General features: G+C 51.3%; 1 protein-coding gene across 1 annotated transcript; it reads right to left on the bottom strand.

Annotated features, from left to right (window-relative positions):
* Positions 1-388: 388 nt before the first annotated feature.
* Positions 389-26,311, bottom strand: ATP13A1 (ATPase 13A1). Its single transcript, XM_054653511.2, has 26 exons — positions 25,985-26,311; positions 25,281-25,370; positions 24,741-24,931; positions 24,194-24,266; positions 23,229-23,384; positions 22,677-22,746; positions 21,989-22,095; positions 21,014-21,143; positions 19,886-19,941; positions 19,557-19,683; positions 18,158-18,295; positions 16,756-16,876; positions 12,245-12,402; positions 10,876-11,048; positions 8,681-8,791; positions 8,207-8,332; positions 7,746-7,854; positions 6,624-6,823; positions 6,300-6,396; positions 5,539-5,711; positions 4,911-5,025; positions 3,381-3,577; positions 3,048-3,190; positions 2,553-2,664; positions 1,433-1,576; positions 389-712 (listed from the first exon to the last, which is right to left on the bottom strand). The coding sequence occupies exons 1-26, from the start codon at positions 26,264-26,266 to the stop codon at positions 602-604; spliced, it is 3,510 nt and encodes a 1,169-aa protein (XP_054509486.2). The 5' UTR covers positions 26,267-26,311; the 3' UTR covers positions 389-601.
* Between the last annotated feature and the right edge of the window lie 2 nt (positions 26,312-26,313).

Below are 26,313 nucleotides of genomic sequence, written 5' to 3'. Positions count from 1 at the left end.
GGGTGGGAATGGGAACTGGGCTGGGAAAATGGGATGGGATTGGGAACTGGGAATGGGAACGGGACTGGGAAAAGGTGTGGGACACCTCCTTGCTTCCTATTGGCCCGGCTGCCTGTCACTCAGGGCTCTCAGCCAATCATAGCCCTCCCTGAGCAGTTTAATTTTTTTTTTTTTTTTTTTTTTTTTTTTTTAAATCCTGTTTTTGGGTTTAATTCCTAGATTTTTTATGGTAAATTCCCAATTTTTGTATTTCATTCCCGGTATGTATTTGGGAATTTTGCATCCACAGCCCCTAAATCCATAATATTTTTACTTCCCACCATTCCCATTTTTTTTTTTCTCCCAGTAAAGACAATTCCAAACTCTTTCCAAAAAAAAAAAAACAGCCTTGATCAGGATTTTTTTTTTTTCCATTGCCAAATTCCAAAAAAAATTCTCGGGTAAATTTCGGAAAATCCTGGGAAATTCCAAGAAACTCTGGGGAATTCTGGGAACTCCTGAAAGCTGCTGAGACGACGTTAAAAATCTGGGATCCGCCTTCTCCGAGGGGTGGGAATTCCATGATCCTGGGGTTTTGGGGTCTCCGGGAGCGCCGGGGGGCTCAGGAAGGCACTCGGAGGCGGGAGCTGCCCAGCAGGAGCTGCAGGAGCCGATCCACGGAAAAGGCCAGCAGGAAATCGGCCGCCAGCACCGCCAGGATCAGCAGCCGGAACTGGGAACGAGGGGATTCCGGAACGTTCCGGGCGGGAACCGGCCCCGGACCCCGCCCCCGCATCCCGACCCCCGCAAATTCCGGGATTCCCCACGGGAACGGGGCCACCGATCCCACCCCAAATCCCTGGGAATTCCGGAATGTTCCTGGCGGGAATGGGGCTCCCCAAATGCCACCCCGACCCACAGGCAGGGACAACTCCCATATCCCCACGAATGCTGGGATTTCCCCCTGGAATGCTGGGATTTCCCTCTGGAATGTTGGGATTTCCCCCTGGAATGTTGGGATTTCCCTTGGAATGCTGGGATTTCCCCCGGAATGTTGGGATTTCCCCCCGGAATGTTGGGATTTCCCTCTGGAATGTTGGGATTTCCCCCTGGAATGCTGGGATTTCCCCCAGAATGTCAGGATTTCCCCCTGGAATATTGGGATTTCCCTTGGAATACTGGGATTTTCCCCGGAATGTTGGGATTTCCCTCTGGAATGTTGGGATTTCCCCCTGGAATGTTGGGATTTCCCCTGGAATGTTGGGATTTTCCCCTGGAATGTTGGGATTTCCCTCTGGAATGCTGGGATTTCCCTTGGAATTCAGGAATTTTCCCCGGAATGTTGGGATTTCCCCCTGGAACCGGGGTCTCAGCAGGGCAGGAATCTTGGAGCCCCCTCCCTGTAAGAATCCCCGCCGTGGAATTTGGGAATTTGGGAATTTTGGGCTCCCACCTCCGCGGGGATCTCGACGAGGCCGAAGCCGAGGTTGAGCTCGGGGCAGGCGCCGCTGAGCAGCCCCAGCACGGCCGAGGCCGAGAGCAGCAGCGCCCAGAGCAGCGCCCGGTTCTGCAGGAGGCTCTCCATGAAGGGCTGGCCCTGGGAACAGCAACCGGGATGGGCCGGGGGAGGCACTGGGAGGGACTGGGATGGACTGGGAGGGTACTGGGATGGACTGGGAGGGCACTGGGGGGCACTGGGAGGGCACTGGGAGGGACTGGGATGGACTGGGAGGGCACTGGGGGGCACTGGGAGGGCACTGGGAGGGCACTGGGATGGACTGGGATGGACTGGGAGGGCACTGGCGGGCACTGGTTTGCACTGGTTTGTACTGGGAGGGCACTGGGATGGACTGGGATGGACTGGGAGGGCACTGGGGGGCACTGGGATGGACTGGGGGGCACTGGGAGGGCACTGGGATGGACTGGGGGGCACTGGGAGGGTACTGGGGGGCACTGGGATGGACTGGGGGGCACTGGGATGGACTGGGGGGCACTGGGAGGGCACTGGGATGGACTGGGGGGCACTGGGAGGGTACTGGGATGGACTGGGATGGACTGGGGGGCACTGGGGGGCACTGGGAGGGCACTGGGATACATTGGGAGGGCACTGGGGGGCACTGGGAGAGCACTGGAAGGGTACTGGGGGGGCACTGGGATGGACTGGGGAGCACTGGGATGGACTGGGATGCACTGGGAGGGCACTGGGAGGGCACTGGTTTGCACTGGTTTGTACTGGGAGGGCACTGGGATACACTGGGGGGCACTGGGATGAACTGGGGGGCACTGGGATGCACTGGGAGGGCACTGGTTTGTACTGGGAGGGCACTGGGAGCTGATTCCCAGAGGCTTTGGGGCTGTAAAATGGGGTTTGATGACACCGGGGAACAGAAATTGGGAAAAACGTGGAGAAAAATGGGGAAAAGCAGGGAAAAGTGTGGGAAGGGGAACATTGCGGGTTTCCCACCTTGGGGAAGGCAGGGAAGCAGGGAAAACGGGAACATTCCGGGAATGTTTCCCACCTTTGGAAGGCAGGGAAGCAGGGAAAATGGGAATATTCCGGGAATGTTTCCCACCTTGTAGTTGATGGCGAAGGTGGCCGTCTGCATGGCCATGGCCAGCAGGTACACGGTGCTGTTCACCAGCGAGGGCTCGAACTCGCGGCTCAGATCCACAAACTCCTCCTCCCTGCCCCGGGAAACCGGGATCAGCACCGGGACCCACCCAGGACCCGCTCCCCAAAAAACCCCGGCTGTTAGAGGGGCAGCATTGGGTCTGAAATGGGCTGGGAGCGGAAAAACGGGAATTTTTTTTTTGGTTTTTTGGGGTTTTTTCATCCATGGGAATAGATAAAATCCTGGAGGATTTGGGGTTTTTCATCCATCGGAATTCCTTGGGATGGAATTCCCATAGGAAATGCTCATTGGAGTGATTTTGATGGGGTCAGGGGATGCTGGGGTAGCAGGAACTGCGGGGGAAACCCTGGAAATTTTTTGTTCAATCCCGGAATCCTTTGGGAATTTTCCGGGATCCGAATTGTTTGGGAATTTTCCGGGATCGGGGCCTCTCACCTGGGCTCGCTGCGGGCCTGAGCTTCCTGGTAGAGGAACACGAGGCTCAGGAAATGCACCAGGAACTGCAGCAGCACCGTCAGCACCGTGTACAGGTTGAAAATGTTGGGGAGGGGCCTCTCCTTGGAAAGCGTCTTCAGGGGCTGGAACAAACAGGAATGAAATCCCAAACGGGATTTGTTTTTGTCTTTTTTGGGGATTTTTTTTGTTTTGGGGATTTTTTGGGTTTTTTTTCTATTTTGGGAATTTTTTTTTTTATTTTTTGGATTTTTTTGGTGACTGTTTTTGGATTTCTCCGTAGCCTGCCCCCCGTTTTTTCCCGGGAATGCCCACCTTGGACCGGGAGATGAAGAGGAAGCAGCCGGCCAGGAGCAGCCCCTGCAGCGTGGCCTGCAGGTCGCTGAACTTGACGCCCTGCAGGAAGAGCACGCTCTGGCTGTAGGCCAGCACCAGCGCGTTCAGAGCCAGGATCTTGAACATCTGCAGCGTGGTCACCAGCGTGCAGCGGCCCTGCTTGATCACGTGGCAGACTGGGAGGGGGAAAAACGGGAATTCCGGGGCTCAGGAACCCGGGAACGCCGGGGGGAAAACAACAGGCGGGGATTGGGGGTGTGGGGATGGGATGGGCTCAGGAGTGCTCGGGATGAGACCAAGGACGACCGTGGGCCCCAATCCCGAGCTCACAGCTCCACTCTTGGCAATTCTGAGCTCGGGGGTGTTCAATTTGGGGTCTCCTCCCATCCCATCCCATTCCCGTCCCATTCCCATCCCATTCCCATCCCATCCCCGTCCCATTCCCATCCCCTTCCCATTCCCATCCCATTCCCGTCCCATTCCCATCCCATTCCCATCCCATTCCCATCCCATCCCCGTCCCATTCCCATCCCATTCCCGTCCCATTCCCATCCCATTCCCATCCCATTCCCGTCCCATCCCCATCCCATTCCCGTCCCATTCCCATCCCATTCCCATTCCCATCCCATTCCCGTCCCATCCCCGTCCCATTCCCATCCCCATCCCATTCCCATCCCATTCCCTGTCCCATTCCCATCCCATCCCTGTCCCATTCCCGTCCCATTCCCGTCCCATTCCCGTCCCATCCCCATCCCATCCCATCCCATCCCATTCCCATCCCATTCCCGTCCCATTCCCATCCCATTCCCATCCCATCCATTCCCGTCCCATCCCCGTCCCATTCCCATCCCATTCCCGTCCCATCCCCGTCCCATTCCCGTCCCATTCCCATCCCATCCCATTCCCATCCCCGTCCCATTCCCATTCCCATTCCCATTCCCATTCCCATTCCCATTCCCATTCCCATCCCATTCCCATCCCATCCCCGTCCCATCCCCATCCCATCCCCGTCCCATCCCCATCCCATCCCCATCCCATCCCCATCCCATTCCCGTCCCATTCCCATCCCATTCCCATCCCATCCCCATCCCATTCCCATTCCCATTCCCATTCCCATTCCCATCCCATTCCCATCCCATTCCCGTCCCATTCCCGTCCCATTCCCGTCCCATTCCCGTCCCATTCCCATCCCATCCCCGTCCCATCCCCATCCCATCCCCATCCCATCCCCATCCCATTCCCGTCCCATTCCCATCCCATTCCCATCCCATCCCCATCCCATTCCCATTCCCATTCCCATTCCCATTCCCATCCCATTCCCATCCCATTCCCGTCCCATCCCCATCCCATCCCCGTCCCATTCCAATCCCATTCCCATCCCATTCCCACCCCATTCCCATCCCATCCCCATCCCATCCCATTCCCATCCCATTCCCATCCCATTCCCATCCCATCCCCGTCCCATTCCCGTCCCATTCCCGGTTTTTCCCGCTGTTCCCGGGCACTCACTGCACTGGATGGAGGAGAGCTTGGAGGTGAAGGGGGCGGCAATGCTGGCGTCCCCCAGCTTCACCACGGGCGCCCTCTCCTCTTCCAGGTCCCTCAGCACCTGGCTCAGCCGCTCCTGCGGGATTGGACATTCCCAAAAAACCCAAAAAACCCAAAATCACGCGGGAGGGCCAGAAATCGCGCTCCAACTCCGCGCAAATCCAGAGGGAAAAGAGCTTGGAGTTTGGGATCTGGGGTGGTGGGGTTGGAGGTGCCTTCCCAACTCCGGAATTCCAGGATTTATTCCCCGTTCACCCCAGATCTCAGGTCCCTTCCAGCCCCCAGAATTCCGGGGTTTATTCCCTGGTTTTAGGTCACTTCCTGCCTCCAGAATTCCTGGATTTATCCCACGTTATCCCTTTTCCCATTAGGATTCCCTCCCTTTTCCCACAGGATCCCCCTGGAATTTTGGGAAGCTCCCCGCGCACAGATTAGGACAGCACCGGGATGGGATCCATCCCCACCCCAACCATCCCAGCATTCCCATTCCCTAAATCCCCCCGCTCCCAGGGCTGCAAATTCCGGGCTCAATCCCAATTCCCGACTCAGTGCCAGGGCTGAAACCCCCGGGATCCCCGGGAATTCCCACCCTGTGCACGGCCAGCTGCTCCTCCCGCTGCGCCAGGAGCCGCTGCTTGGCCCCTCGGGACGAGGGCTTGACATTCCCGGCGGGAATTCCGGCCCTGCTGTCCCCAACGCCCTCCCGGGGCCGCCGCTTCCGCTCGGGAACGCGCTCCGGGGCGTTGGCCAGCAGGGCCACACCTGGGCAGGGGAAAATGGGGAGAAATTGGGGGAAATTTGGGGGGAAATCAGGGAAAAATAAGGGGAAATCAGGGGGAAGCGGAAATCGGGGGAAACAGAGAGAAATTGGGGGGAAAAGAGGGAAATTTGGGGGGAAATCAGGGAAAATTTGAGGGAAAATCAGGGAAATTTGGGGGGAAATCAGGGAAAATTTGGGGGGAAATCAGGGAAAATTTGGGGGCAAATCAGGGAAAATTTGGGGGCAAATCAAGGAAAAAAATTTGGGATAAATTAGGGAAAACCAGGGAAAAAACAGGGAAAATCAGGGGAAAAAATGGAAAAAAATGGGAAAAAAACCAGGGAAAAACCAGGGAAAATCAGGGGAAAAAATGGAAAAAAATGGGGAAAAAACCAGGGAAAACCCACAGGAAAGAACAAGGGGAAAACGGGAAAGGCACAGAGAAAAACAAGGGGAAAACCCCCAGGAAAACCTGAAATTCCCTCTTTTTTCCCTTTCCCGGCTCCCAAGAGCTGGGAAACGCTGGGAGCGGCCTGGCTGGGGTTGGGATTTGGGGCGAATGTCGGGAATTCCGGGAATTCCGGGCTCACCCACGTCGGCGTGTTTGAGCGCTCCCACGTCGTTGGTGCCGTCGCCGCACATCAGGGTGCAGTAGCCCAGGCTCTTCAGTGCCGTGATCACAAATTCCTGCCCGGAAAAAAGCGGGAAAAAATCCCAAAAGGCTCAGAATTCCGGGAATTCAGGGCTGGAAGAGGCTCAGGATTCTGTAGGATCCTACCAGGGCCATCCCCCCATTCCCAAACCCACAAAATCCCAGGAATTCAGAGCCGGGACGAGCTCCAGACTCCCCGGGGCCATCCCCACGTTCCTGGAGATCCCAAATCCAGGAATTCCCGTTCCCAAGCCCTCCTCACCTTCTGCTTGGGCGCCACCCGGGCGAAGACGCGGACGTGGGGGATGAGGCGCAGGAGCCGCTCCCGGTCCCGCAGCCGCAGCTGCTCCAGCCCCTCCCCGGTCAGGCACAGCTCGAAGGGCCCGGTCAGATCCCGCAGGGAATCCGGGAGCGCCGGCAGAGCCACGGAGCCGTCCCGGGAGCGCCACTGCCAGGGCAGCCCTGCGGGAATGGGGGGATGGCAGGGGGGCTCCAGCCCTGATCCACAGCTCTGCCCCCAGATCATTCAAATCCGGGATCCCAGAACCCCCTGGCATTCCTGATCCCATTCCCGATCCACAGCTCTGCCCCCAGCTCCCAGATCCTTCAAATCCGGGAATCCCAGAACCCCCCGGCATTCCCGATCCCACTCCTGATCCCATTCCTGATCCCAGCCCCGATCCACAGCTCTGCTCCCAGTTCCCAGATCCTTCAAATCCGGGATCCCAGAACCCCCGGCATTCCTGATCCCACTCCTGATCCCATTCCTGATCCCATTCCTGATCCCATTCCCGATCCACAGCTCTGCCCCCAGCTCCCGGACCCTTCAAATCCGGGATCCCAGAAACCCCCGGCATTCCTGATCCCACTCCTGATCCCATTCCCGATCCCACCCCAGCTCCCCAGACCCCTCAAACCCCTGAGCCCCCGTCATTCCCAGGGTCATTCCTGGGGCCATTCCCAGGGTCATTCCCGCCATTCCCGGGGCCTTTCCCAGGGCCATTCCCGTATTCCCAGGGTCATTCCCATGTTCATTCCCACATTCCCGGGGCCATTCCCGTGTTCATTCCCACATTCCCGGGGTCATTCCCGTGTTCATTCCCGGGGCTATTCCCGTATTCCCGTGGTCATTCCCATGTTCATTCCCACATTCCCAGGGCCATTCCCGTGTTCATTCCCGTGTTCATTCCCGTGTTCATTCCCGGGGCCATTCCCGTGTTCATTCCCACATTCCCAGGGCCATTCCCGGGGCCATTCCCGGGTCCATTCCCGGGGCCATTCCCATGTTCATTCCCGCGTCCATTCCCATGTTCATTCCCACATTCCCATGTTCATTCCCGCGTCCATTCCCGTGTCCATTCCCGTGTTCTGCTGCCGGCGGTACCGGGCTGCTCCGGGGGCTGCAGGATCAGGATCCGCTCCTTCTGCAGGAAGTGCAGCTCGCGCGCCACGTGGCAGGCGGTCAGCGGGCTGTCCCCCGTGATCATCACCACCTGTGATCCCGGCATTCCCGGAGAAATTCCAGCCTGGATTGGGGCTGGGAGCCCCCTCAGACCCTGCGGCTTTCCCCTTTCCCACTTTGGAAATTTCCCCATTCCTCTCCTGGAATTTTCCCACTTTCAATCTGGAATTTTCCCAGCTCCCAGCCTTGGATTTTCCCCATTTTCCACTTGAGATGTTCCCAGTGTTCTCAGACTGCAATTTCCCAGTTTCCCACTTGGGATTTTCCCACTTTCCACCTTGGAAATTCCCGGTTTTCCCCTCCCTCCAGCCCCTCCCGCCCCTCTGGCGATTCCCGGTTTTCTCCCCTTTCCCCGGAATCCGGGAATTCCCGTCGTTCCTCACACGGTGGGAGGCGCTCTGGATCTCCCGGATCACGGCCTTGGAGTCGGCTTTGAGTGGGGACGAGACCAGGATGAACCCCACGAATCTCAGGTCACATTCCAGGGATTCCCTCTTCATCTCCCGCACCTTTTGGACGGCAAAACCCCGGATTCAGCATCCCCAAACCCCTTCAAAGGCCAAATTCCCCCTCCCACCGGTGATCCCCGGCATTTGGAGCAGCCCTTGGAATGAGTCTGGTGCTCCTAAAAGCTCGGAGTGGTCCCAAACTCCCCGAAGAAAAAGGGAATTTCCTTGGGAAAAAATTCCTTTGGGATGCTCTGAAGCGGCTCAGGAATGGGAAATTTCCCTGGGAAAAAGTCCCCAAAACCCCCAAATTCCACCCTAAAATAAAAACCCACCACCTCTCCTTTTCCCAGCCTCTCTCCCGGCGTCTCCAGGCCTGGAATTCCGGGTGTTTTTCCCCCGTTTTTTCACCTGCTGGTGGCTCAGGGCTCCCAGCTCTTTGTAGCCCAGGGCCAGGACCCGCGCGCCCTCGTGGGAGAATTCCCGATGGATCTCGTGGTAGTCGCTGGGACACTGGGACAGCTGAGGAAACACGGAAAATGTTCCCTGAGCGGGGAATCCAAGGGAATTCCGGGGGGTTTTGGGGGAAAACGGGGGAAAAATGAGGAGATCTGAGGGGGGAGGGAGGGATTTGGGAGAGTCTGTGTGGAATTCGAGGGAATTCCATTGGAATTTACAGCCATCCCCCCCCTCCATCTCCCCGATCTCCCAACATTCCCAGATTTCCCGGTTTTATCCTGGAATTCCCCCCTCACCGCGGGGCCTGGGCACAGCCACTTGGAGCTCCCGGCATTCCCAAATCCCCGTTTTTCCCATTTTCCCCGTTTTTCCCCCCATTTTTCCCCTCACCATGGCGTGCAGGGTCTCGGGAGCACTCCCAGCATTCCCATTTTTCCCATTTTCCCCGTTTTTCACCCCATTTTCCCCCCTCACCATGGCGTGCAGGGTCTCGGGAGCACTCCCAGCATTCCCAAATCCCCGTTTTTTCCCATTTTCCCCATTTTCCCCCCCATTTTTCCCCTCACCATGGCGTGCAGGGTCTCGGGAGCACTCCCAGCATTCCCATTTTTCCCGTATTTTCCCATTTTCCCCTCACCATGGCGTGCAGGGTCTCCCCAGCATTCCCAGACTCCCCTTTTTCCCATTTTTCCCATTTTCCCCGTTTTTCCCCCCATTTTCCCCCTCACCATGGCGTGCAGGGTCTCGGGAGCACTCCCAGCACTCCCATTTTCCCGTATTTTCCCATTTTTCCCATTTTCCCCATTTTTCCCCCCATTTCCCCCCTCACCATGGCGTGCAGGGTCTCGGGAGCACTCCCATTTTTCCCGTTTTTTCCCATTTTCCCCATTTTTCCCCCCGTTTTCCCCCTCACCATGGCGTGCAGGGTCTCGGGAGCACTCCCAGCATTCCCAAATCCCCGTTTTTTCCCATTTTCCCCATTTTTCCCCCCATTTCCCCCTCACCATGGCGTGCAGGGTCTCGGGAGCACTCCCATTTTCCCATATTTTCCCATTTTCCCCATTTTTCACCCCATTTTCCCCTCACCATGGCGTGCAGGGTCTCGGGAGCACTCCCATTTTTCCCATTTTTCCCATTTTCCCCATTTTTCACCCCATTTCCCCCTCACCATGGCGTGCAGGGTCTCGGGAGCACTCCCAGCATTCCCATTTTCCCGTTTTTCCCATTTTCCCCATTTTTCCCCTCACCATGGCGTGCAGGGTCTCGGGAGCACTCCCAGCATTCCCATTTTTCCCATTTTCCCCGTTTTTCCCCCCATTTCCCCTCACCATGGCGTGCAGGGTCTCGGGAGCACTCCCAGCATTCCCAAATCCCCGTTTTTCCCATTTTCCCCATTTTTCCCCCCATTTCCCCCTCACCATGGCGTGCAGGGTCTCGGGAGCACTCCCAGCATTCCCATTTTTCCCATTTTCCCCATTTTTCCCCCCATTTTCCCCCCTCACCATGGCGTGCAGGGTCTCGGGAGCACTCCCATTTTCCCGTTTTTTCCCATTTTCCCCATTTTTCACCCCATTTTCCCCCCTCACCATGGCGCGCAGGGTCTCGGGAGCACTCCCATTTTCCCGTATTTTCCCATTTTTCCCATTTTCCCCGTTTTTCACCCCATTTCCCCCCTCACCATGGCGCGCAGGGTCTCGGGAGCACTCCCAGACTCCCATTTTTCCCATTTTTCCCGTTTTTCCCATTTTCCCCGTTTATCACCCCATTTTCCCCCCTCACCATGGCGTGCAGGGTCTCGGGAGCACTCCCAGCATTCCCAAATCCCCATTTTTCCCATTTTCCCCATTTTTCGCCCCATTTTCCCCCCTCACCATGGCGTGCAGGGTCTCGGGAGCACTCCCATTTTTCCCATTTTTCCCATTTTCCCCATTTTTCCCATTTTCCCCATTTTTCACCCCATTTCCCCCCCTCACCATGGCGTGCAGGGTCTCGGGAGCACTCCCAGCATTCCCAAATCCCCGTTTTTTCCCATTTTCCCCATTTTTCACCCCATTTCCCCCTCACCATGGCGCGCAGGGTCTCGGGAGCACTCCCATTTTTCCCGTTTTTTCCCATTTTCCCCATTTTTCACCCCATTTTCCCCTCACCATGGCGCGCAGGGTCTCGGGAGCGCCCTTGACGGCCGCCAGGTACCGCGTTTCCCCGGAGCCGCCCTCCAGCGACGCCAGCACCGCCATCCTCTTCAGGGCACTGGAGAAATGAAAGCGCTGGTGAATTCTCATTCCCGGAGTTTTTAGACTCCTCGGGAAAACTTTCTCATCTGGAAACAAAGGAAATCGGGAAATCCTGAAAGGGCGAGTCGGGAACGGGGTGGGGGGGAAAAAAAAAGGGGGAATTTGGGGGGAATTTGGGATGAATTTGGTGGGAATTTGACGTAATTCTGGCCAATTTTAGGTGGAATTCAGGGGGATTTCGGTGAGAAATTTGTGGGGTTTTTTTTATTTTGGGGGGAGGGATTTTGAGAGAATTTGGTGGGATTTTTGTAGGGATTTTTGTAGGGATTTTCTGTGGAGATTTTTGTGGGGATTTCGAGGATTTTGACTTTGAGATTTTTTTGTGAGGATTTTGAGATTTTTGTGAGGATTTTGAGATTTTTTTGTGGGAATTCTGTGGGATTTTCTGCAGGGATTCTGTGGAGTTTTTTTTTTTGTGGGGATTTTGAGATTTTTGAGAGGATTTTGAGATTTTTGTGAGGATTTTGAGATTTTTGTGAGGATTTTGAGGTTTTTTCGTGGGAATTCTGTGGGATTTTCCTCGGGGATTCTGTGGAGTTTTTTTTTGTGAGGATTTTGAGATTTTTCTGAGGATTTTGAGATTTTTGTGAGGATTTTGAGGTTTTTCGTGGGAATTCTGTGGGATTTTCTGCAGGGATTCTGTGGAGTTTTTTTTTTTTGCGGGGATTTTGAGATTTTTGTGAGGATTTTGACATTTTTATGAGGATTTTGAGATTTTTTTCGTGGGAATTCTGTAGGGTTTTCCGCAGGGATTCTGTGGAGCTTTTTTTTTGGGGGGATTTTGAGATTTTTGTGAGGATTTTGAGGTTTTTCCGTGGAAATTCTGTAGGGTTTTCTGCAGGGATTCTGTGGAGCTTTTGAGAGGGTTTTGAGGATTTTGAGATTTTTGTGAGGATTTTGAGATTTTTTTTCATGGGAATTCTGTGGGATTTTCTGCAGGGATTATGTGGAGTTTTTTTTTTTGTGGGGATTTTGAGATTTTTGTGAGGGTTTTGAGATTTTTTTGGTGGAAATTCTGTGGGATTTTCTGCAGGGATTCTGTGGAGTTTCTTTGTGGGGATTTTGTGGATTATTAAAGGTTCTGTCAGATTATTTGGGAGGGATTTTTTTTTTCGCAGCAACCCACGACCGCTTTTCCCCCCAAGCTTTGTTTTTGAGCTTTTCCCGCCCGGAACGCCCCAGAATCCCAGGAAAACGGGGAGGGGTTTTTTTTGGGATTTACCTCGGGTCAGGGTCCAGTCCACGGCCGCCAGCATGGCCTTCTCCAGGGGGTCGCCCACGATGCTGCCGTCCTCCAGCTGCACCAGGGAGTGGCAGCAGGCGATGGCGCGGTGCGTCTCCAGCGGCAGCTCCGACACCGGCAGCACCTCCCGGCCCTGCCTGCGGGGGACCCCGCAAAAGGGAATCACAAAAAAAATCCCACAAAAACCAAAAAAATTACACCTAAAAAAGCAAAAAATTCCCCCTAAAAATACCAAAAAATTCCCCCTAAAAATACCAAAAAATTCCCCCCAAAAATACCAAAAAATTACACCTAAAAATACCAAAAAATTACACCTAAAAATACCAAAAAATTACACCTAAAAATACAAAAAATTACCCCTAAAAATACACAAAGAATTCCGCAAGACCCAGCCATAAAATCCCATGAAAATCCCACGAAAAAGCATCACAAAAACCCCGCAAAAAGGCATCACAAAAAAACCCCACAAAAGGGCATCACGAAAAAACCCCGCAAAAAGGCATCACAAAAAAAGGCATCAAAAAGCAAAAAAAATTACACCTAAAATACCAAAAAATTCCCCCTAAAAATACAAAAAAATTCCCCCTAAAAATGCACAAAGAATTCTGCAAGATCCAGCCATAAAATCCCATGAAAATCCCACGAAAAGGCATCACAAAAAATCCCACAAAAAGCAAAAAAATTACACCTAAAAATACAAAAAAATTCCCCCTAAAAATACAAAAAATTCCCCCTAAAAATACACAAAGAATTCCACAGGATCCAGCCACAAAATCCCACAAAAAACCCCACAAAAAGGCATCACAAAAAAAACCCCGCAAAAAGCAAAAAAATTACACCTAAAAATACCAAAAAATTCCCCCTAAAAATGCACAAAGAATTCCACAAGATCCAGCCACAAAATCCCATGAAAATCCCACAAAAAGGCATCAAAAAAACCCCGCAAAAAAACCCCGCAAAAAGCAAAAAAATTACACCTAAAAATACACAAAGAATTCTACAAGATCCAGCCACAAAATCCCACAAAAAGGCATCACAAAAAACCCCACAAAAAGCAAAAAAATTACACCTAAAAGTACACAAAGAATTCTACAAGATCCAGCCACAAAATCCCACAAAAAATCCTGCAAAAAGGCATCACAAAAAAACCCCACAAAAAGCAAAAAAATGACACCTAAAAATACCAAAAAATTCCCCCTAAAAATACATAAAATTCCCCCTAAAAATACAAAAAATTCCCCCTAAAAATACACAAAGAATTCCGCGAGATCCAGCCACAAAATCCCATAAAAGTCCCACAAAAAAGCATCACAAAAAAATCCCACAAAAAGCAAAAAAAAATTCCCCATAAAAGTACACAAAGAATTCCACAGGATCCAGCCACAAAATCCCACAAAAAACCCCGCAAAAAGGCATCACAAAAAAAAACCCACAAAAAGGCATCACAAAAAAACCCCGCAAAAAGGCATCACAAAAAAACCCCACAAAAAGGCATCACAAAAAACCCCGCAAAAAACAAAAAAATTACACCTAAAAATACAAAAAAATTCCCCCTAAAAATACAAAGAATTCCCCCTAAAAATACACAAAGAATTCCATGAGATCCAGCCAGAAAATCCCATAAAAATCCCACAAAAAAGCAAAAAAATTCTCCCTAAAAATACAAAAAAATTACCCCTAAAAATACACAAAGAATTCCACAAGATCCAGCCATAAAATCCCACAAAAGGGCATCACAAAAAACCCACAAAAAGCAAAAAAAAATCCCACAAAAAGCAAAAAAAATTCCCCCTAAAAATACACAAAGAATTCCACAAGACCCAGCCATAAAATCCCACAAAAAATCATCACAAAAAACCCCACAAAAAGCAGAAAAATTCTCCCTAAAAATACAAAAAAAAATTCTCCCTAAAAATACACAAAGAATTCCACAAGATCCAGCCACAAAATCCCATAAAAGTCCCACAAAAAAGCATCACAAAAAAATCCCACAAAAAGCAAAAAAAATTCCCCATAAAAGTACACAAAGAATTCCACGAGATCCAGCCACAAAATCCCATAAAAACCCCGCAAAAAGGCATCACAAAAAAACCCCGCAAAAAGCAAAAAAATTACACCTAAAAATACCAAAAAATTCCCCCCAAAAATACAAAAAATTCCCCCTAAAAATGCACAAAGAATTCCACGAGATCCAGCCACAAAATCCCATGAAAATCCCACAAAAAGGCATCAAAAAAAACCCGCAAAAAGGCATCACAAAAAAACCCCACAAAAAACAAGAAAATTACACCTAAAAATGCAAAAAAATTCCCCCTAAAAATGCACAAAGAATTCCACGAGATCCAGCCATAAAATCCCATGAAAATCCCACGAAAAGGCATCACAAAAAAACCCCGCAAAAAGCAAAAAAATTACACCTAAAAATACAAAAAAATTCCCCCTAAAAATACACAAAGAATTCCACAAGACCCAGCCATAAAATCCCATGAAAACCCCACAAAAAAGCAAGAAAATTCTCCCTAAAAATACACAAAGAATTCCACGAGATCCAGCCACAAAATCCCATAAAAATCCCACAAAAAAACTCCACAAAAAGCAAAAAAATTCCCCCTAAAAATACAAAAAAATTCCCCCTAAAAAACCACAAAGAATTCCACGAGATCCAGCCACAAAATCCCGTAAAAATCCCACAAAAAAAAACCCACAAAAAGCAAAAATATTCTGCCTAAAAATACAAAAAATTCCCCCTAAAAAAACACTAAGAATTCCACAAGATCCAGCCATAAAATCCCATGAAAATCCCACAAAAAAGCAAAAAAATTCTCCCTAAAAATACACAAAAATTCTCCCTAAAAATACACAAAGAATTCCACGAGATCCAGCCACAAAATCCCATAAAAATCCCATAAAAAAAACCCACAAAAAGCAAAAAAAATTCCCCCAAAACTACACAAGAATTCCACAAGATCCAGCCACAAAATCCCACAAAAATCCCACAAAATCCCCACAAAAAAACCTCAAAAAATCCCCCAAAATCTTTGCACAAAATCCTCACAAAATAGCCCAAAAAAGGCGACAAAAAATCACAATAAACCCTCACAAAATCCTCAAGAAGTTCCAACTGAAAACGCCACCAAAAATCCTTGTGGAACCCCAAAAAATCCCAGGATTTTGACAGATTCTGTGGGATTTTTTGTGGGAATTTTGAGAGATTTCTTGTGGGGCTTTTGTGGGAATTTTGTGGGGGGTTTTGGGGGGATATTTTGTTGGGATTCTGTGGGACTTTTGGGAGGATTTTGTGGGATTTTTTGGGAATTTTTTTTTGGAAGATTTTGTGAGATTTTTTGGAAGGTTTTGTGGGTTTTTTTGGAAGATTTTGTGTGATTTTTTGGGATTTTTTTGGAAGATTTTGTGAGATTTTTTTGGAAGGTTTTGTGGGGTTTTTTTAGGAATTTTTTTTGGAAGATTTTGTGAGATTTTTTGGGAAGGTTTTGTGGGATTTTGTGAGAATTTTCTGCGCTTTTTCATTGATCTTTCTCGGCAAGATCTTTTAGACTGATTTTGGTGGAATTCCTTTTTTTATTTCTTGCCAAGATTTTGTGGGATTTTTTGGGATTTTTTCTGGAAGATTTTGTGAGATTTTTTTGGAAGGTTTTGTGGGGTTTTTTTGGGATTTTTTTTTGGAAGATTTTGTGAGATTTTTTTGGAAGGTTTTGTGGGATTTTTTGGGGTATTTTTTTTGGAAGATTTTGTGAGATTTTTTGGAAGATTTTATGAGATTTTTTTGGAAGGTTTTGTGGGATTTTTTTGGATTTTTTTGGAAGAATTTGTGAGATTTTTTTGGAAGATTTTGTGGGATTTTTTTGGGATTTATTTTGCAAGATTTTGTGGGATTTTCTGACAATTTTCTGCACTTTTTCACTGATCTTTCTTGGCAAGATCTTTCAGACTGATTTGGTGGAGTTCCTTTCTTCATTTCTCGCCGGGATTTTGTGAGGATTTTCTAAAGACCTTGTGGGATTTTTTTGGGGTTTGTTTGGAAGATTTTGTGAGATTTTTTTGGAAGGTTTTGTGGGGTTTTTTTGGGGATTTTTTTGGAAGATTTTGTGAGATTTTTTTGGAAGGTTTTGTGGGATTTTTTTGGGGATTTTTATGGAAGATTTTGTGAGATTTTTGGACGGTTTTTGGGGTTTTTTTTGGGATTTTTTTGGAAGAATTTGTGAGATTTTTTCGGAAGATTTTGTGGGATTTTGTGACAATTTTCTTCACTTTTTCATTGATCCTTTTTGGCAAGATCTTTCAGACCGATTTTGGTGGAGTTCCTTTCTTTATTTCTCACCAGGATTTTGCGACGATTTTCTCAAGACCTTGTGCGATTTTTTTTGGGTTTTTTTTTGGGAATTCTGCATTTCCAGCCCCTCCCGTGCCCTGCCAAGGCTCCCACTGCTCTCCCATGGAATTCCCAGGTGGGATCCGGGGCTGGGACCCACCTGAGCCCGGCCACGCCCCGCACCACCAGGTGCTCGCTGGTCAGGGTCCCGGTCTTGTCGAAGCAGCAAACCTGGACCTTCCCCGCGAAGGGGATGCGGAACGGCTCCGTGCAGTACACGTCTGGGCAGGGGGGAAAAACGGGAATTTGGGGGAAAATGGGGAATTTGGGGGGGAAAACGGGGATTCTGGGGGGAAAAACGGGGATTTGGGGGGGAAAAACGGGGATTCTGGGGGGAAAAACGGGAATTTTTTGGGGAAAATTGGGGATTTGGGGGGGAAAAACGGGGATTTGGGGGGAAAAATGGGGATTTGGGGGGAAAAATGGGAATGCTGGGGGAAAAATTGGGGAATTTGGGGGGGAAAATGGGGATTTGGGGGGAAAAATGGGGATTTTGGGGAGAAAAATGGGAATGCTGGGGGAAAATGGGGATTTGGGGGAAAAATGGGGATTCTGGGGGGGAAAATGGGAATTTAGGGGGAAAAATGGGGATTTTGGGGAGGAAAAATGGGAATGCTGGGGGAAAAATGGGGAATTTGGGGGGGGAAATGGGAATGCTGGGGGAAAAATAGGAATTTGGGGGGAAAACGGGGATTTGGGGGGGAAAAACGGGAATGCTGGGGAAAATTGGGAATTTGGGGGGAAAATTGGGAATTCTGGGGGGAAAAATGGGAATGCTGGGGGAAATTGGGAATTTGGGGGGAAAAATTGGGAATGTTGGGGGGAAAAATGGGGATTTGGGGGGAAAAATGGGGATTTGGGGGGGAAAACGGGAATGCTGGGGGAAAATTGGGGAATTTGGGGGGGAAAACGGGGATTTGGGGGGGCAAAACGGGAATGCTGGGGGAAAAACGGGGATTTTGGGGGAAAAACGGGGAATTTGGGGGGAAAAAACAGGAATGCTGGGGGGAAAAATGGGGATTTGGGGGGGAAAATGGGAATTTGGGGGGAAAAATGGGAATGCTGGGGGAAAAATGGGGATTTGGGGGGAAAAAAGGGGATTTGGGGGGAAAAACGGGAATGCTGAGGGGAAATCAGGGATCTGGGGGGAAATTTGGGATTCTGGGGGGAAATGTTTTAAAGAAATCCCCAAAAATAAATTAAAATTAAAAAAAAATCCCCACGGGGACCCGGTCCCTCCCCGTCTCCTGCCAGCCCAGCCCCATCCCAGCGTTCCCAGCATTCCCAGCATTCCCAGCGTTCCCATCATTCCCAGCATTCCCAGCACTCCCAGCGTTCCCATCGTTCCCATCATTCCCATCATTCCCATCATTCCCATCATTCCCAGCACTCCCAGCGTTCCCAGCGTTCCCATCATTCCCAGCACTCCCATCATTCCCAGCGTTCCCATCATTCCCAGCGTTCCCGGCGTTCCCGGCGTTCCCAAATGCCCGGATCCTCACAGAGCTTGGCCAGGGCGATCAGGGAGGTGTTGACGGCCAGGGAGAGCTCGATGGGCAGCTCGGGGGGCACCACGGACGTCAGGATCAGGGCACACTCCAGGAACAGCCGGTACTGGTTCCGACGGGGGTCCCTGGTGCCTGGGAACCAAGGGAAAACGGGAAAAAAACGGGAAAAACGGGATCAAAATGGGGAAAAACGGGGAAAAACGGGGAAAACGGGATCACAACGGGGTCACAACGGGAAAAACGGGATCACAATGGGGTCACAACGGGAAAAACGGGATCACAATGGGGAAAACAGGATCAAAAAGGGGGAAAAACGGGGTCACAATAGGGAAAAACAGGATCACAACGGGAAAACGGGGTCACAACGGGAAAAACGGGAAAAAACAGGGAAAACGGGATCAAAACGGAAAAAACGGGATCAAAACGGGGAAAAAACGGGGTCACAATAGGGAAAAATGGGATCACAATGGGAAAAAACGGGATCACAATGGGGAATACGGGAAAAAACAGGGAAAACGGGATCAAAACAGGAAAAAGGGGATCAAAACAGGGAAAAAATGGGGTCACAATAGGGAAAAACGGGATCACAATGGGGAAAACAGGATCAAAACGGGGTCACAACGGGGAAAACGGGAAAAAACGGGGAAAATGGGATCAAAGCGGGGTCACAACGGGGAAAACGGGATCAAAACGGGGAAAAAACGGGGTCACAATAGGGAAAAACGGGATCACAACGGGAAAACGGGATCAAAACGGGAAAAACGGGATCAAAACGGGAAAAAACGGGATCACAATGGGGAAAACAGGATCAAAAAGGGGGAAAAACGGGGTCACAATGGGGAAAACGGGATCAAAACGGGAAAAACAGGATCAAAACGGGAAAAAAAATGGGATCACAACAGGAAAAAAACGGGATCAAAAAGGGAAAAACGGGATCACAACGGGAAACAACAGGGTCAAAACAGGGAAAACGGGATCACAACAGGGAAAACGGGATCAAAACAGGAAAACGGGATCAAAACGGGGAAAACGGGATCACAATGGGGAAAAATGGGATCACAATGGGGAAAACAGGATCAAAACGGGATCAAAACAGGAAAACAGGATCACAACGGGAAAAACAGGATCAAAACGGGAAAAAATGGGATTAGAAAGGGGAAAAACGGGATCACAATGGGGAAAACGGGATCAAAACGGGAAAAAACGGGATCACAATAGGGAAAAACGGGATTAGAAACGGGAAAAATCGGATCAGAGAGGGGAAAAATGGGAAGAAAACGGGATTAGGGGAAAAAAGTGAATAAAGATGGAGTCCGGATCAGGGAACATCGCCCGGGGATCCCTCCCCCAAAGCCCGGAATTCCCAGAATTCCCAGAATTCCAGGATTCCCACCCTGGATCCAGACGTAGGCGGCGGCGGCGATGGCGAAGACGAGGAGGAAGAGGATGAAGATGAAGGTCTCCAGGTTATTGGCTGTGACCCTCTTCACCCCAAACAGGATTGTCCGGAGCAGCTTTCCCTGCAAAACCGGCTTTGGTCAGGAATCCCACGGAAACTCCTTCAAAATTCCGCGGGATTCTGTCCGGAGGAGCACGGAACGGGAACTCCGGCCCTGGGAAAAGCCTGGAATTCCTTTGGAGCTTGGGAACCCTCCCCAATCCTTCAATTCCTCCCTGCTCCCGAGCCCCGTTCCCTGGAATTCCCGGGAATTCCGGGCTCACCTGGGAGGTGTTGAAGCCGGTGCGGAGGGCGTAGGCCAGGCACCCGTTATCCACAGCTGGGGAGGGAACAAATCCCAGGGAATCCCCAGGGAATTCCCAGGGAATCCCCCGGGACACCCGCTCCGGAAATTCCCACAAATTCCCCAGGAAACCCCCAAGGAACTCCTGGGAACTGTGGGGTGGGAATTCCCAGGAATCTGGGGCAGAAACGTGGGAATTGCTCCCTCTGGAGGACGGTCCCTGTGGGACGTTTCCAGGGCGGGAATTGTGGGCTGGGAATCGCCAGGAATTTGGGGCAGGAATGTGGGAATCGCTCCCTGAGGAGGATGGTCCCTTTCCAGGGTGGGAATTGCGGGGTGGGAATTCCCAGGAATCTGGGGCAGGAATGTGGGAATTGCTCCCTCTGGAGGACGGTCCCAGTTGGATGTTCTGGGGGCGGGAAGGCCAGGATGGGAGGGAATTCCAGATGGGTGGGAATTCCGGGCCTGGGAATCCCAGGATGGGTGGGAATTCCCGGGGCAGGAATCCCAGGATGGGTGGGAATCCCAGGGTGGGCGGGAATCCCAGGATGGCTGGGAATCCCGTGACGGGCGGGAATCCCGGGACGGGTGGGAATCCCAGGATGGCTGGGAACCCCAGGACAGGCAGGAATCCCGGGATGGGATGGGAATTCCGGGGAGCAGGAATCCCGGGACGGGCAGGAATCCCAGGGGATGGGCAGGAATCCCAGGATGGATGGGAATCCTGTGACAGGCAGGAATCCCGTGAAAGGCAGGAATCCCAGGATGGATGGGAATCCCAGGGTGGGATGGGAATCCCAGGGGATGGACAGGAATCCCAGGATGGGATGGGAATCCCAGGACGGGCAGGAATCCCAGGATGGGATGGGAATCCCGGGACGGGCAGGAATCCCGTGACAGGCAGGAATTCCAGGGGGCGGGCAGGAATCCCGGGACGGGCAGGAATCCCAGGGGATGGGCAGGAATCCCAGGGGGCGGGCAGGAATCCCAGGGGATGGGCAGAAATCCCAGGATGGGATGGGAATCCCAGGGGATGGGCGGGAATCCCGGGATGGATGGGAATCCCAGGGGATGGACAGGAATCCCAGGACGGGCGGGCATGGCTCACGTTTGAGGCCGGCCGAGGCGCGCGGCGGCGGCAGGTGCTGGATCACGCGCGTGCCCCCGAACAGGACGTGCAGGCGCCCGTCCACGGCCACGTCCAGCACGCGCTCGGGGCTCAGCCCCTCCACCGGCTCCTGCGGGACACAGCGGGAATTCCCAGTGGGAATGGGGACAGGGACACAGCGGGAATTCCGGGTGGGAATGGGGACAGGGACACAGCGGGAATTCCAGGTGGGAACGGGGACAGGGGAACAGGGAATGGGGACAGGGACACAGCGGGAATTCCGGGTGGGAACGGGGACAGGGACACAGCGGGAATGGGGGCAGGGACACTGGGAATGGGGCAGGGACACAGCGGGAATAGGGGTGGGAACGGGGACAGGGACACAGCGGGAATGGGGACAGGGACACAGCGGGAATTCCCAGTGGGAACGGGGACAGGGACACAGCGGGAATTCCGGGTGGGAATGGGGACAGGGACACAGCGGGAATTCCGGGTGGGAACGGGGCAGGGATCCAGGGAATTCCAGCCAGGAACAGGGACATGGATCCAGGGAATTCCGGCCAGGAATGGGGCAAGGATCCAGGGAATTCTGGATGGGAATGGGGACACAGACCCAGGCAATTCCAGCCAGGAACAGGGACATGGATCCAGGGAATTCCGGCCAGGAATGGGGCAAGGATCCAGGGAATTCTGGATGGGAATGGGGACACAGACCCAGGCAATTCCAGCCAGGAACAGGGACATGGATCCAGGGAATTCCGGCCAGGAACAGGGGCAGGGATCCAGGGAATTCCAGCCAGGAACAGGGACACAGATCCAGGGAATTCCGGCCAGGAACAGGGGCAGGGATCCAGGGAATTCCAGCCAGGAACAGGGACACAGATCCAGGGAATTCCGGCCAGGACCACGCCCCAGTTCCCGTTTTTCCCCCCGTTTTTCCCGTTTCTTTCCCGTTTCTTTCCCAGTTTTCCCAACCTTCATCTGCGGCACGGACTCCCCGGTCAGCATGGCCTCGTCCACGACGCAGCGGCCCCGCAGCAGGAGGAGGTCACAGGGCACCAAATTCTCCTGGGGGGAGCGGCCTGAGGGCAGAAATCCCCAAAATTCCCAAAATTCTCAGGCCAAACTCATCCGTTTTTCCGTTTTCCCCACTCCAAACCCCACGGTTTTCCCGTTTTCCCACCCACTTTTCCAGCCCCAGATCTGTAGGAGGAGGGTTTGGAGAAGGGAAAATTTGGGACAAAAAAAAGGCCCCTGGAATTCCTGGAATTTTAGGGTTTGGGGGAGCTAAAATGTTTGACGGCAGGATGGTGGAAAAGCAGGGAATTCCAGGAGAAAAGGGGAAAATCCCACAACTAAAACCTCAAAGTTACCCCAGTCCAACCCAGAACTCCAGGAAAGTTCCGAGGGGATTTCCCTGAAAATGAAAATCGAAACCCTCAAAATTCAATTTCGTTCCAACAGAAACGAGGGAAGAAATTCCGATTTTCGAGGGACTTTTCCATGAAAATCCCCATTTTAAGGGCGTTTCCCATTTAAAAGAAAATCCCATTTTCCAGGATGCTTTCTGTGGAAATTCCCATTTTAAGGACGCTCCTCATGGCAATTCCTATTGGGAATTCCCATTTTTGGGGTGTTTTTCCATGGAAATTCCCGTTCTCACCGATGGAGACGATGTCCCCTGCGATGATCTCCTCGCTGGAAATCGGGCGCCACTTCCGGTTCCTGTAGACCTGGAATTCCCAAAAAAAAACCCCAAGTTTTGGGATGGAATTGGTGGGAAATCCACAGGAAAAAGGGGGAAAAAAAAATCCCCAAAATATCCTAAGGTCCCCCAAAAATTCCCGTTTTTGTGCCAGTATCAGCAGGAAAACAACAGGAAAAGTCACCAAAAGAACCTCAAAAATCTCAATTTTGGGACAAAAAAAAATCTGTGGAAAAACCACAGGAAACAGGAAGATAACTGGGCTGAATGCCCCTAAAAATCCCAAAAACCCCACAAATCCACAAAAATCCCATTTCCTGGGACAGAATCCACGCAAGAACCACAGGAAAAAAAGGAAAATGCAGGGGCTAAAACCCCTAAAATCCCCATTTTGGGGCCGAACTCAGCAGCGAAACCACCACAAAGGGCCCCAGGAAGCCGGACTGGGAATGTCCAGGGAGCCCCGGAATTCCAGGTTTTTCCCTGGAATTCGGCATTCCGGGATTTCACCTGGATCATGTAGGGCTTGTTGCCCATCCTGCGGATCTCGGAGAGGTTGCGGAGCTGCTGCTGCACCAGGGAGGCCTCGAAGGCCACGAGCATGGACAGGGTGAAGACGCTGTAGTACCAGAACTCGTCCAGGCACCACAGCCCCACGCAGAACACCTGGAAAAAACCACGGGAATGCCGGGAATGCCGGGAAGGGACAAGGGGAGACCGCGGGGAAACTCCGGGAGAAAAGGGAAAATCCTCCAGAAATCCTCGCGGGGCTGGGACTGCGCCAGGGCAGCCCCGGATTCCGGCAATTCCAGCCCAGAATTTCGGGGAAAATGGGATGGCAGTTATCCCAACCCGGCCCGGAAATCCTGGAATTCCAGGGGAAAAGGGACCAAAATTATTCCTGGAATTCCAGGGAGAAAGGGACCAAAAGTATTCCTGGAATTCCAGGGGAAAAGGGACCAAAATTATTCCTGGAATTCCAGGGAGAAAGGGACCAAAATTATTCCTGAAATCCCAAGGAGAAAGGGACCAAAATTATTCCTGGAATTCCAGGGAGAAAAGGGACCAAAATTATTCCTGGAATTCCAGGGGAAAAGGGACCAAAATTATTCCTGGAATTCCAGGGGAAAAGGGACCAAAATTATTCCTGGAATCCCAGGGGAAAAGGGACCAAAATTATTCCTGGAATCCCAGGGGAAAAGGGACCAAAATTATTCCTGGAATTCCAGGGAGAAAGGGACCAAAATTATTCCTGGAATTCAAGGGAGAAAGGGACCAAAATTATTCCTGGAATCCCAGAGGAAAAGGGACCAAAATTATTCCTGGAATCCCAGGGAGAAAGGGACCAAAACCGGCCCCATCCATCCCAGAATGAATTCCCCTGGTTTTCACAGGAACGGGAATTTTCCCTGAGTTTATTCCCGTTTTTAGTAGATTTGGGGGATTTTTCCCTGGTTTTTATTCCCGATTTTTACCTGGAAAACGAAGAACGGAGCCGTGGCTCTTTCCTTGAAAAGCTCCAGGAATTCTGGCACCACCATTTCTGCCCTGGAAGGAGGAAAATCCTTGGAAAACCCTTGGAAAATCCCAGTTTTTCCACCCAAAATATCCCCGTTCCTGATGATTTTAAACAAAAAATTGGATTTTTGGGATCCATTCCCAGAAGACCCCTCAGCCCAAAATCCCAAATCCAGGAGGGAGGAAAATCCCAGATTTCGGGGATATTTTCCAGCCTATTTTGGAATATTTAGAGATGCTTTCCTGGAATATTTTCTTGGTACATTTCACTACATTTTCGCACATTCCACTGGGATATTTGAGAATATTTTTCCAGGATATTTTTGGGCGTTTTCCTGGAATATTTACCCAGAATATTTTGGGATACCTTCCTGGGATATTTGAGCTATTTTAAGAACACTTTCCCAGCACACTTGGGATTATTTTTTTTTTTAGGATATTTACGGATTTTTCCCCGAATATTTTGGGCTCTTTTCCCGGGATTTCCCCCCAGGAAAAACTCACTTGTTATTCCCGTATTTCCTCTCGGCCTCCCGGATTTCCTGCTCCTCCTGGAAGCCTCTGGAATTCTGGTAGAATCCCAAGGGGTGCTCCACAGGGAAGGCCACGGGCAGGAATTGCTTTTTTCCATGGATTTCGTAGGAATATTTGATCTTCTGGAACTCAAAGCTCAGCGCTTCCTGCCCATCCTCACCCTGGGGAAAAAAAAAAAAAAAGGGAAAAATTCCAAATTTCCCATTCCTGGAAAAATTTCCAGCCTGGACGAGGGAAAAAAAAATCCCAGATTTCCAAGGGTCTCCTGGAGAAAAATCCCAAAGTTTTCCAGGGCTGTTTTGCCTGGAATTCCCAGGTTCTCCCCATTTTCGGGGATAAATCCCAAGGAATTCTCAGATTTTCCCATTCCCCCATGGATATCACGAACACATTGGATTTTCCAGGACAAATCCCACCGGAATTCCCGGATTTTCATCCCGCACCTGGATGGCCCTGAGCTCACTGGGTCTCCAGGGATGAATCCCAGCGGAATTCCTGGAATTCCCTCACCTGCTCCCTGTGGATTGGCACCAGTTCCACAGAGCCATTGTTGGGGGTTGGCACCACCTTGGCCAGGGTGGCTTTTTGGGGACAGGGCTCCTGGGGGAGAAAACAGCAGGAAAATCCCTTCAAAACCCCTCGAAAATCCCATTTTTTATTGCCCTAAAAACCCATTTTTAACCCTTCAAAATCCCAGCTTTGTACCCCAAGTGCTCCGAATTTTATCCCTTTAGAATCCCATTTTCAATCGCTTTAAAATCCCAATTTTTATTGCTCCAAAACCCCACATTTATACTTTGAATAACCTATATTTTATCCCTTTAATATCCCACATTTTACAATTCTAATAACCCATATTTTATCCCTTTAATATCCCACATTTTACATTTTTAATATCCCATACTTTATTCCTTTAAAACCACACATTTCACACTCCTAACATCCCAAATCTTTTTCTTTTAATATCCCACTCTCCCATATTTAATACCCCATATTTCTCATAGCCAACACCCTCATATTTAACAATTCCTACGGAATACTTTAACTTAGTTTATAAGTTTATATTTCATACATTTATGCCCCAAACCCCCTTTAAACCCTGAACCCCTTCAGCCCCCAAATCTCCCCGAAATCCCCTGAGCCCCCAAATCCCCCCAGAGCCCAAACACCCTCAGCCCCTCAGCCCCATGTCCCGGTCCCTGTCCCGCGCTCACCCTGACGCAGCTGAGGGCGCACTCGGCGTGCACGGACCAGAGCCCGGCCAGCGCCGTCAGCAGCTGCAGCGCCGCGATGGCGCCGAGCGCCAGCAGCGCCGCCTCGGGCGGCCCCGCCGCCTCGCCCGCCGCCCACAGCCGCGGCCCCCACAGCCACAGCCAGGCCGGGTAGAGGCCGGCGGCGAAGGGCAGCACGGTGCCGCGGAGCAGCCGCGGCCGCCGCCGGTAGAGCGTCACCGACGAGACCAGCTCGTCCTCGGGGGCCGCCGCGGCCGCCGCCATCTTCCCTCCGCCTTCTCCGCGCCGCTTCCGCTTTCGCTTCCGCTTCT

Source organism: Agelaius phoeniceus, chromosome 32, assembly GCF_051311805.1.
Source record: "Agelaius phoeniceus isolate bAgePho1 chromosome 32, bAgePho1.hap1, whole genome shotgun sequence".
Classification (NCBI taxonomy): Eukaryota; Metazoa; Chordata; class Aves; order Passeriformes; family Icteridae; genus Agelaius; species Agelaius phoeniceus.
Note: the sequence above shows the minus strand (reverse complement) of the source record. Positions and strands in the feature narration are given on the sequence as shown.